The sequence below is a fragment of the Bos javanicus genome, chromosome 22 (genome assembly GCF_032452875.1).
Source record: "Bos javanicus breed banteng chromosome 22, ARS-OSU_banteng_1.0, whole genome shotgun sequence".
In the NCBI taxonomy this organism is placed as follows: domain Eukaryota; kingdom Metazoa; phylum Chordata; class Mammalia; order Artiodactyla; family Bovidae; genus Bos; species Bos javanicus.
The window spans coordinates 56842143-56854719 of NC_083889.1; the positions used below are offsets into that span (position 1 = coordinate 56842143).

The 12577-nt window shown below is 37.2% G+C and overlaps 1 protein-coding gene across 16 annotated transcripts in view; it reads right to left on the reverse strand.

Moving 5' to 3' along the window:
* The window catches only part of LOC133235547 (peroxisome proliferator-activated receptor gamma), a 215160-nt gene that overhangs the window by 125124 nt on the left and 77459 nt on the right, over positions 1–12577 (reverse strand). For all 16 annotated transcript variants that reach the window (XR_009732588.1, XM_061397190.1, XM_061397186.1 and 13 more), the window contains 2 exons: positions 11201–11370; positions 2699–2837 (listed from right to left, as the gene is read on the reverse strand). Coding sequence is in view for 15 of the 16 variants with exons in the window: in XM_061397190.1 (XP_061253174.1) it covers positions 2699–2837; positions 11201–11370 (309 nt within the window). In the remaining variant the exon portion in view is untranslated. The remainder of the gene's footprint in view (positions 1–2698; positions 2838–11200; positions 11371–12577) is intronic.

Sequence of the window (12577 nt, forward strand, 5' to 3'; positions counted from 1 at the left end):
CAATGGCACCCCACTCCAGTACTCTTGCCTGGAAACGCCCATGGATGGAGGAGCCTGGTAGGCTGCAATCCATGGGGTCACTAAGAGTCGGATACGACTGAACTACTTCACTTTCACTTTCCGCTTTCATGCATTGGAGAAGGAAATGGCAACCCACTCCAGTGTTCTTGCCTGGAGAATCCCAGGGACGGGGGAGCCTGGTGGGCTGCTGTCTATGGGGTCACACAGAGTCGGACACGACTGAAGTGACTTAGCAGCAAGAAGGTATTTTGAAAGTTGTCAGCTTTTTTTTTTAATAAAAGAAAAAAGGCATCATTTATATACTACAACATCCTAATCAGTAAAGCGAGTGAAAGTGTGTTAGTTGCTCAGTTGTGTCTGACTCTGCAAACCCCATGGACTGTAGCTCACCAGGCAGAGCCAGTAGCCATTCCCTTCTCCAGGGGATCTTCCCGACTCAGGGACTGACCCGGGTCTCCCGCATTGCAGGCAGATTCTTTACCGTCTAAGCCAAAGATGCTTAATTCTGTAAAGCTAAGGTTTCACTAACTTTTAATATTTGTGAAAAATAAAACTTCTGTCTAAAGTGGATGGAATAGGGAAAACCTAGCTGTTTTCTGTGCAGCCCTTTTCCATTAAAAAAAAAAAAAAACCCTGAAAAGGGATTTTCTTAGTCATGTTTGCAATCCTGTAAATGCTAAAGTATGATCTTTGATACCATGATATTTAATTTCTTTCCTTTTTCACCTTTGTAAGAATTAACTGAACACTCTCTACAAGGCTGCTCCTCTCTCTAAATAGAGTAAGCTAATGGTCACAAGAAGGCAAAAGATGACCTAATTATCATGCTTATGATAGCTTTGACTTTTCTGGAAAGAGAAAATTATACCATCAATACTATAAAAGTTGCATTTTAAATTATTTGCCTATAAACAACAAGCAATAGGGGATATATTTTACATGAATGTGTGCAAGCAACAGAAAATATATTGTACCTCAATACGAAAAGTGACAATTTTTAAAGGACAAAAAGTAAATATAATTGAAAGCAAAACTGGCATCTTTTCCTAAGTGGTATTTATAACAATGACCTCAAAGTCAAAGATTCCTTCATAAAGATAAAATAAATTTACTGCAACATGATCACATCACCTAAAATGTAATCCTTCAACTGAAAATGTACCCTTGCTTTACGAAGTCTGAAATAAAAAGGAAATTGGTAGAATTAAACCAGCAAATTATCCTGCAATTAATGGCTGAAGTTGTATAGACAGCAGATGTAATCAATTGCTAGGAAAGTTGGACCAAACTTCTATCCTGTCTAATATAGTTGGTAGAACTATTCAAAATACATTCTTGCCTTTAGAGGAAATGACCCCGTATTAACGATACAAATATAATTTTGTAAACCACTTTTAAAGGGTAGAAGACCTATTCAATTAGTGATTCCCAAATATCTTGATTGTTGCTGTTAAAAAAAAAATCTGCATGATGGAACAAAAATTTAATTTTCACAGATGCTGTTGAGTCCTCATAGATGACAGCTGACTTCAAACATCATATCTTCTTACCAGATAAGTTTTGAGAGAGGAAAAGGTAAAAGAAAGAAAAATAGGGCATACGATGACATTAGACTTCAGATTTAATTTGATTACTTTGGCATTTTATCAATATATCTCTAAGCCCATAATAACTTTTGAAAGAATTGATGAATACTTGACAAATATAATACTACCTAGTTACATCAAAAACTTGTTTTGTGAGCCAGTCAACCAATGAAAGCCAAATGGCGATTAAGAGCTATTTCTTCAAACAGGGCTATGTCCCATGATTGTACTGAGTTAGTTCTACAGTTCATGAAAACATGGGTCTTTAACAGTCCTGCCCTTAAGCTGACACTCCTAATTATAAGCTTCACTTAAGATACAGGTTCAAAAAAGTAGAATGTTTTACTCTCCTATTGAAGTTCTGTGAAACTTTTAAAAATACTTGCTTAATCCACAAATTGTATGCTGTACAAAGTCAAGGATAGGGTTCTGCTCATTTCTGCATAGCAAAGAGAAAAAAAGGTATATCTATGTCTGATATACCACTAAAGTTCCATATCCATAAATCAGAATTTTCTTACATTTAAAGTAGAAACTAATGTTTATAAAATAGATATCTAGTAATAATCTGCTGTATAGCACAGGGAACTTTGCTCAATACTCTGAATGGCCTATGTGAGAAAAGAATCTTAAAAAAAAAAAGTGGATAAATGCATATGTGTGACTGAGTCACCTTGCTGTACACCTGAAACTAACCCAGCTTTGTAAGTCAACTAAGCTCCTATAAAATAAAAAAAAGTAGAAACTACTTACACATATAATTCTATTTTTAAAACTATTAAAGCAACACAAAAAATTAATCACAACTCTCACATTACATGTGTTTCAGAACACCACAGTAACTTTCATTACCACCCAGACTTCCCAGTCTTTTCTCCCATCGTGGCAAATGCCCAACTACAAGACAGAAGGATTCACACTTAAAGCCGAACAACTCTGACCTAATTGAGAAATGCTTTATTGGCATGCAGTCTTCTGAAATCTGGCGATCTGTGGGAAAACTGAACACGTTTTCAGCCACGGCCCTCGGGTCTACGGGTCTAGCAGCCGTGATGAGAAGCGTCGAGTGCGGGCACAAAGTGCTCACTTACCATTATGAGACATCCCCACAGCAAGGCACTTCTGAAACCGACAGTACTGACATTTATTTCTACTTTTCTTGTGGATCCGACAGTTAAGATCACACCTATCGTAAATAAGTTTCAATCTGATTGTCCTCCGGAAGAAACCCTACAAAGGAATATGGGCGAGGGAGAAAAGAAGCAAGTGTTAAGTGTTTGTGACAATGGCTGAAAGCCACACTGGCCTGAGTATTAGATACTGTAGGCTCTTGACACGTTCCGTCAGTGGTGACTTTAGACAAATCACTTAAGCTCTCTCGGTCTTCTCTGCTATAAACTAAAGAAACAGAGGATCTCCAGTGTCCCTTTTTTAGCTCTAAGTGACCACAACCCACTGATGTCATTCAGTGCATCTTGGCCCCACATCTGGATTTCAGCAAGCTCTAAGAAGTGCTCTGGATTTAATGTAATGCAAATAAAACACCATGTAATCAGTTCAGTCTCTCTGTAAATCATTCCAGCAGCATGCCCTAACCTTATAATTGTGCTAAGCAGTTTGGCAAACTTAGAGTCATTTCATTCTAAAACATGAGCAAGGCCAATAAAAATCCACATGTGGGTAATTTTTTTTGGAATTCTCTATGTTGCATAATTTCCTACAAAATTGGTTTCATTTATTTATGCATTTGAAAGAGTGTTCCATAACCACTGTAGCCTACAAACAGAGATAACAGAAAATAACAGGAGAAGTAATATATATGTTCTCAGAAACTTGACCACTATCTCAAAATAGCAAACATGTCAATTTGAGGCTGAATTCTGCTATGCTTATTTTTGAAAGACCTGAAAAAATTCTAATGAGAAATGTTTTCTAACTCCATTTTGTTGTTGTTGAGAATATTCCTACTCATTTCTATTGCATTCATTCTCATGCAACCCACTTTTTAATTCTTTCAAATTTATCTGGCCCTGTTTGAATACAAAAAGCATTGAATTAGGATTGATTCTACCACTGACATGCATTTTGACTTTCTCCAGATTTCTACCTTGAACTCTAGACAAGTATGTTCAGCTGTTTACTTGACAACTTCACTTGGAAATCTAACATTATCTCTAACCCAGCACGACCACCACTGAAGTCCTGGTCATACCCTACAAGCTTACCTCACTGCAACTTTCTCCATCTTAGCTGTCACAACTCCAGCCCTGAAGGCACTCTCATCTTCCTTCTCTCATGTGGAAAGCTCATGCTCCAAATATACAATTGCCTGTTTCCCTCACTGCTTTCAAGCTGTGTTAACGTTTCAACGTCTTAATGAGGCTTATCTACCTTATTCAATACTGTGGCCTGTCCCTGTCCCCACCCCTCATCGGCAATTCTTGCTCTGCTTTATTCTGCTCTTACCTGCCATCTCCCCGCTCCATTAGCAGTTATGACTTCCTAATGTGCCACATAATTTAGTTATTTATGTTTATTTTCTGCCCCTCTCTCACTGCTCAACTATAATTCTGAGCTCCCTGGGGACAGGGCTAACCCTTAACCCAGACACTAACAATAGTGCCCCATTAAAGTATTTTGTTGAATAAATATGTGTCATTTAACTTCCTTCCTGGGCCATCTCTGATATTTTGAGATTCTAAACTATGACTGAGATATTAAAAGGTCATTGGCACACTTTTTTCCTTTCAGGTTTTGAAGCTATCTTATTAAATGTAATAATTACAAACATGTAGGAAATGCATGTAACTGTAAAACATAATGGGCTTCCCTGCTGGCTCAGCTGGTAAAGAATCTACCTGCAATGCGGGAGACTTGGGTTCTACCCCTGGGTAGGGAAGATCCCCTGAAGAAGGGAATGGCTACCCACTCCAGTATTGTGGCCTGGAGAATCCCATGGACAGAGGAGCCTGGCGGGTGACAGTCCATGGGGTCACAAAGAGTCGGACATGACTGAGTGACTTTCACTATAAAACATAGTAAGATAATTATCACACATGAGCCCATTATGCAACTCAAGATTTAAAATCATAACCAGCCATGTGCATGCACTTATGTGTTCTTCCCTTATCCAACTGTTGCTCCTGTGGCTGCTTGACAATATAATCATAACCCTAATTTTGAGCTTATCATTTCCCTGACCTTTTAAAAAAACACAGCTTTACCATACAGCCTATAAACTAAATAATACATTGTAGGTATGCTTGATTGAGGGCTTTATTAAGTAGTATCATACTACATATAGATTTTGCAAAGAGATTTTCCTCTCTATGGCTTACTATCCTTGAAGAATATTATTTTAGTCTTTTTATTTTTTTAACATGTAAACCTTTTCATTTTGCTCTCATTCTTGAAAGAGTCACAGGGTACTCAGTTTTTCCTCTTAACAGTCTGGATTCCATTGGCTCTATGCTTTCATTGTTTCTGTTGAGATGTCTGCTGTCAACTGACTTTGGTTGCACTTTATTCTCTTTGTTTTTTGTACTCTGCAGTTTTACCGTAGTGTGTCTAGCCATGGATTTCTTTATCTTCTTGGACGTTTTCTGCATCATGGTTTCACTTGTTCATTGGTTCTTGTATTCCAATTAGATGTTAAGACTTTCTTTTCAAGCCTTCCATATTTCTGAATTTCTCTTTTATATTTTTTATCTTCTTGCCATTAATGTTGATCACAAAGGTAAACATCAGAAGAGCCAAATAAGATGAAAAAAAAAATGCAATGGCAAAAGTAAGGAAAAGCAAACATTTCTCACCAAAGTTCATCAGTGAGAAGAGTTCTGTATATTACTCTTCATTAGTAAAGAAGACATATTTTTAATATTCAAAGATCCTATGAATCCTTCAAGAAGTAAAAGAGGCTTCAAATTCTAGCAGATTCTAGGTGGGATATGTTCTTTAAAACATTGTTGGTTTCTTTCTTAATAACTTCTTTGCACATATCTTTCAGTTTGGTAATCCTTTCTTTTGCTGTGTCCAGTATGCTATTTAACCCTTGCATAGAATTTTTATTTCAATGATCATATTTTTCACTTTTAGAAGTTTCACTTATTTTCAAGGCTGTTGGTCATTCTTGATAGTCTATTATTGTTCATTCATTGCTGTGATTCTGCCCTCTATCTTTAAACAACTCACACACAGCTGCACGTTCTGGACCAGGCAGTTCCAATATCTGCATTCTTGGGTAGGGGTGGAGAAGCCTGTTTACTTGTTTACCTCTGATGCATGTCATCAAGCTAGCTGCCTATTTATGTGCTTGCTGATATTTTACTTTGAAGTCATTTCTTGACCTTAAACTGTGAGAATCCTACAGGGTAAAAATTGGGAATTCCTTCCTCCAAAGAGAATTTGAAGATCCTTCTTTTGGAAGTCAGGAGTGCCACTGACTTATGACTATTTCAGACTCTCTTGGGAATTCTGGCTTAACTCAGAAGCTGGGCATCTATCATGAGGAAACTCTGCCCCTCCAAGTGTGCCTGAAGCTGCAGTTCAAGACCTAGGATTGTTTGCTTGTTTTGCTACTAATGTTTTGGAGAGTTTTCCCTACCTCTTGTGATATCAGCACTATCTCAAAGGATATGTCCTGTGTAGGGTATGGTGGAAAGGTAAACCTCTTTAATTCTCAGAGGGTTCTAAGATGCTTTGAATATTTAAAAGGCATTTTCCCCCTGACTGATTCACAGAAGGCTAAAGTACAGAACTGTTGCCACTGTTAAATACTGTTGAGAAATCTTGCTTTGATTTTTGCCATTGGGTCATATATATTTCATGATATCTTTGGCTGCTTCTCTGAGCTTCACTTTTAAAACCCAATACTACTAGTTGAAAATGCTGCTTGGCTATCTGACAGGTCCCAGAGTACTCACCTTTTTTGGCATGGTTGGAGATGAAGACTTTTTAATAAAATAACTATGTTTTTTAAGTTTAACGTTTATAATGTGATTTGTTTTTTGTTTTGACCCCTATGATGTCTTTCAAAGAGTATCACATTTTTTGTAATGATTCCAATGTTAAAGGATCATCATTCTGTATATCATATATGCACTGACCATACACATAAAATCTTGAACTAAATGTATACAAACCCCAGTACAAGCTTGGAACTGCTTTTACTTAAAAAAATTTTTTTAAGACTAAGTTCATGATAACTAACCATTTTATTGTCATCTGACTTTTTCAAGAAACCTAGAGAGGAAGATACAAGGCTCTCATTTAGTGTTTTTTGTAAAAATTATTTCTTTACTTGACGAATGAAGCAGGCTCCCCCCAAATTTTCTTCATTGCCAAGAAAGAAACACTCATTTTTATTATGTCAGTGTCCAAAAATGAAGTGCCATTTCAACAGTTCAGAGTTCTGATCACCATGAAGTCTATGAACTGGTGTGATGGAGATGCATCAGTCACCATAAATTGCTTTGTGTATATTTTTATTATAAAATCTTCACACTTGCTTGTGAGAACATAAAGCCTGCTTATTTCTTCCTTAAAACATTTTCTCCAACCTCTCCTTCATTGCTTTATTAGTAATAAAACTTCAGGTACAATGAGACCTGAGTGGTATTTAAATTTTACAATGAGATTAAATGCCCTGTGTCAGATCTGAAGTCAGCTTTAACATGATATGGCCCACAGAGGCTGAATCAATGAGCTGTCACTGGTGCATGGGAATATACTAAAAACTCTTCCTGAGGTAGGAATACAAAAATACATAGAAATATAAAAATAGATTATACAGTATTGTATGGTAGTGTTTCCTTGTATCTTTACTAAGTCTATGGTTCTAGAATTATCTTTCACTACAGACACAAAAATATTATGAAACCTATTAGGGAAAAAAATAAATGTCCAATTTATAAGCAATCAATGTCAGCTTTGCAAGTTCTAAAGTGTATGAATCTTTCATTAGTTACAGATTATATATTACCTATGTCAGTAATATTAGTAACTGAAGAATCTATCACTGTTTTCCTGTAATCCAAACATTTTTTTCTGTCTGAACTTTGGCAAGGGTCAAATAAACCTGTTCCACTGGCATGTAGATATGTTTAAGAAGATCTACCGACAGCCATCTTGAGCAATATAGCTATTTTTTTTTTCTATTGTAAATTAGTTTGTAGGTTTGTGGTCAACTGTATTTTAATTATGGGTGTATCCCACATTCTACTGAAATGACAAATGTTAAATTGCCAAAACACCTTCTTTTAACGCAGTCTAACATGTGTGTTAATTTCACTTTCACTGAGTATTGTTGGTGAGCTAAGGCTGTATCTTTTTAAAATTTATTTATGGCTGTGCTGGGTCTTCACTGTGGCACACCGCCTTCCTCTGGTTGCAGCAAGCAGGGGTTCCTCTCTAGTTATGCTGTGTGGGCTTCTCACTGCAGTGGCCTCTCTTGCTGTGGAGCACAGGCTCTAGGGTATGTGGGCTCAGCAGCTGTGGTGCAGAGGCTTACTTGCCCTGGGGCATGTGGGATCTTAGTTCCCAGACCAGGGACTGAACCCATGTCTCCTGCATTGGCAGGTGGATTCTTAATCGCTGGACCACCAAGGAAGTCCCATTAAGGTGGTACCTTTGATTACTGATGGGCACTGGTCTAACTGGTCTAACGATGGCATTCAGAGTGTGGCAGCAATTCTGTTTAACTCCAAAGCACTGAAGAATGAGTAAGCATGTCTTCAGCCTATAACAATAGTTCTGGTCTCAGTCCCCCTTTACTCACCCCAAAACGTTGAGGTTTCTAAACAGTTTTAATTTATGTGAGCTATACCTATTGATGTTGATTAGATTAGAAATAAAACCTGAGACATTATTAGGTACAAGAACATTCAGGTCACATTCCATCAGGCATTAGAACTATGCGACCATTCGGTGTCATGTAGCTTCTAGAACACTCCACTTCCATTCCTGAGAGAATGAGAGTGAACAAGGCAAACAACAAATTAATATTATTATGAAAACAGTATCAACCTCATGGGTATCTGGAAAAGGTCGTAGGGACCCCATCCCCAAACCACACTTTGAGAACTGCTGACATACTTGGAGAAGCCAAATTATATTATTCCTCTAACATTTTTCTTATTCTTATCTTTAAAATGGGCAGATGCCTATTCCCCCTTCTAAGGTTGGCATAACCTTCTTTGTATTTTCGTCTTCTTGTTGCTGCTGTTCAGTCACTAAGTCGTGTTCAACACTTTGCAGCCCCACTGACTGCAGTGTGGCAGGCTCCCCTGTCCTTCACTATCTCTCAGTTTGCTCAGATTCATGCCCACTAAGTCGGTGATGCTGTCCAACCATCTCATCCTCTGCTTCCCCTTCTCCTTTTCTCTTCAATCTTTCCCAGCATCAGGGTCCTTTCCCATGAGTTGTCTCTTCCCATCAGGTGGCCAAAGTAGTGGAGGGAGCTTCAGCTTCAGTATCAGTCCTTCTAATGAATATTCAGGGTTGATTTCCTTTCATAGGAAGTCTGTAATCTTTATTTTGGATGGTTTACAAGTTACTGGAGGTTACTATACAATACTGTGAATTTTCTTCTACTTCTCTTGCTTGTCTGTCTCTGGTAGGTGAAGGACTCCTCTGGATTCATCAGGTTTTAAGTGTTAATTCTCCGTCTCTGCCTTAGAACATTTCTGTTTGTAACCAGAGGGCACCTGAGTGTTCTCCTCCCTCTTTTCTCTTCTTTTTGCTGCTTTTCTTCTTTGTTTGCTTTGATCTTCTAAGTTTTTATGCCCTTAGAACTTAGCTTTAACACTATATGCAACTGCTGACAATATCTGTCTTTTCAATTTTTGGTTGATTGGTTAGTCCTTAAATCACCATTCAATTTTTAGCTGTTCTCAGAAATGTTAACTCTCCACAAATATCTGATGAATAGAATCACAATGAAACTATTTGCTTAAAACTTCTTGTTTTCTAACTGCTTTACCAGCCCATAAAAAACAATATTATACTGTGGAAACTTAACCAACCATACTTTATTTATCAACATAAATTACCAAGATAATCAAAACTAGATGATTTCTTCAAGTACTTCTAAGAATTTAGCCACAATTTCCTCAAAATTACATAAATCTAACTGAGTAAAATGACAGGTTCTTACTATTCCTTGAGAACATAATGATTTCCTATAAGGTTACAGATATTTTAGTTTGGTTTCAATCATTGAATGAATGAGTTTTCATGTTTTAAATGAAAGCATCTCTTGCCAGGAGTCATTTTGGAATTTTAGACTCAGAGATGAATCAGAAGCCCTTTGGCGAGCTACTCTAGCTGAATTATTTTATACATGAGTGACTGAGGCTGAAATCCTCATGTGATTGGTTAGAGACCATGGACAAGTGGCCACGTAACCACTAACTTGTCTCTTTCACTTTATTAGGTTGCCTTTAGAAAAATAAACTTTTGGATTGGAGAGGCTTTAGTGATCATCTAAATCAATACCATCATGTTATAGATGTGGAAACTTAGGCAGGATATGGTTAAAAATATAATATAGACAAAGGCATCTTACACAATATCTGGTGTATAGCAAAATTCAGTAAATATTAACTTCCTTTTTTGGCTCATGGTCCAGTTAGGAACACAGATCTTCCAACCTACTTAACTGCTGTCACATATCTTCATTCTGAACAAAAAGCCCTACTGATGATTGAACCTGATCTTATACAAGCAGCATTATTGTATAAGGTAAATATTTATCCACAATTTATTCTGAGCCCTAGAGTATATAATACTATTCGATTACTATTTTATTCATGGAGCCTATTAGAATTAATTCTTTTAAAAGACTACATTTTAAAACATGAGTAGATTAACATTTTCTCAATAGTTGGGCAGAATATTACTAAAAGAACTTTCCAAAATAGCCTTTTTCACAAAGAAAGGAGGTGAAGAGAAAGGGTATCTCTTTTCCAAAACAGCTGTATCTCTTTGCCTAACCATAACACATGGCTCACACTGATGCTGAATAAGGAAACATACAGCATCGGTTTAGGAGTCAGAAGGTGTATCGATGTGCCACTTACAATGGATGACCGTGGGGGAAATCTCAGTGACACAAGATTTCCACACCTGCAAAGTGGCCATAAATAAGCTCAACCTTATAGGAGTGTGGTAAGGCTCAAATGAAGGTTATCCATCTATCTACATATACAGAATATTACACAGTATAGTGGAAAGAAAAAGCATTAGAAGATTCAGGAGATCTGCGTTCTGTTTGGGGTCAGCCCGTGACTGTCATGCCATGTTACCTTGAGCAAGCAATTTCTTTTTTTGTAATCTGCAAAATGCAAAGGTGGAATTAGATCAGTGCTGCACAGGACCAATTCGGAAAAAATGAAGTGAGGCACAGTAGCCTTGCTTTTTAACGATTTTCTTAGGTTTTCAAGTATTATATCATCTAAAGGATGGGTTTTACCAAAGATATTTAAAAGTTTGATAGCTTTGTCTCAATTCTTTGCCGTCTGTTTGCAACACGAAATGAAAACCTAGGTACCTTTTCAGCAAATTATTTCAAAAATGATCTTTTTTTTTTTTTTTACCTTGCATCCTTCACAAGCATGAACTCCATAGTGGAACCCTGACGCTTTATCCCCACAGACCCGGCATTCAATGGCCATGAGGGAGTTGGAAGGCTCTTCATGAGGCTTACTGTACAGCTGAGTCTTTTCAGAATAATAAGGTGGGGATACAGGCTCCACTTTGATTGCACCTGTGTACAGAAAAACAGGAGCAGACAATCATCACAGGAAAAACAATGCTAAACAGGCAGCAGGGCATGTCGTTATAGCACACCTTATTACCATATTTTATTATTTAGGTTAGATGCACTATGGAACATGAAAAGGACACAGGAAAAAGTGGGCTTTGTAATCCCATGCAAGTCACAACCTCTGGGCCTAACCTGTGAAAACAAATTGGGAAGGGAAGTAAGTTTATGGTTCTATGACCCTCCAGTACCTCATGATACTAAAGTTCCCACAGAAAATATATAATATCTGAAATCATGAAGGTTATTTTTCTATGGGCTGTATTTGGCATTCATGACAATATTAAATTATACATTTAAACTTAAATATTGCATTTTAGAAGTGTTTTTAAACCACTCTTGCAAAGGAAACACAAAAGGAACTGAGAAGGAAATGGTATGCCCAGCTTGAGGGTACGTGAAAAGTAAGAGACCAGGTTCTCATCAATATTGAGTCAGAAAAGATGGTTTGTAAAATGATCTTTGATAGAGAGAGACACTTTGGAAAGTAAGCACTATCTTCCCGCTGGTCAGGATCAAGCCTATTAAATTTCCATATTAGGCTTCAACTGAAATCACACATGTAAATATAACCAAGTATATAATTTATCTTAAAAAAAAAAAAAAACTAGAAATACAGGAAGTTCTTACTTCTTGTCAAGTAATGGCTGCCAATTACACAGTGGTTGCTCTGGAAAGCCAGCATATCAGCAAAGAGATAAAAATCAAGGAAATAGCATCACAGAAATTTATCTTATCTTGAAAAGTGCAGTTTTAGTTTTTCTTGATGTGAACTGCATTAATGGCATGGAGATTTATCAATAGTCTACAATGTCAACATTCAAATTTGTGCTGAAAAATAGGTTTCAGTGTAAGCTGCTCAAACTGCAGAATTAGGAAAGTTGCATTAAAGTAATAGTGATTTAGCGATAAGTTAAAGGAGGTAATAAACTGTTACTTATCTACTTAAAAGTAGAAGCAATGAATCAAAATTTGGGGGGATAGGGGGATGGACATTTAGCCTGAGATACAGCTAGCACTGTAATCATGCTGGAGACTGTCCCTGAAAAGGGAAGAAGAAAACAAAGAGAGGACGGGAGGGAGGAAAAAGGAAAGATGATCCAGGGTGTTCACACACGACCTGCCGTGTTGGTCAGTTACATGTGTGTGT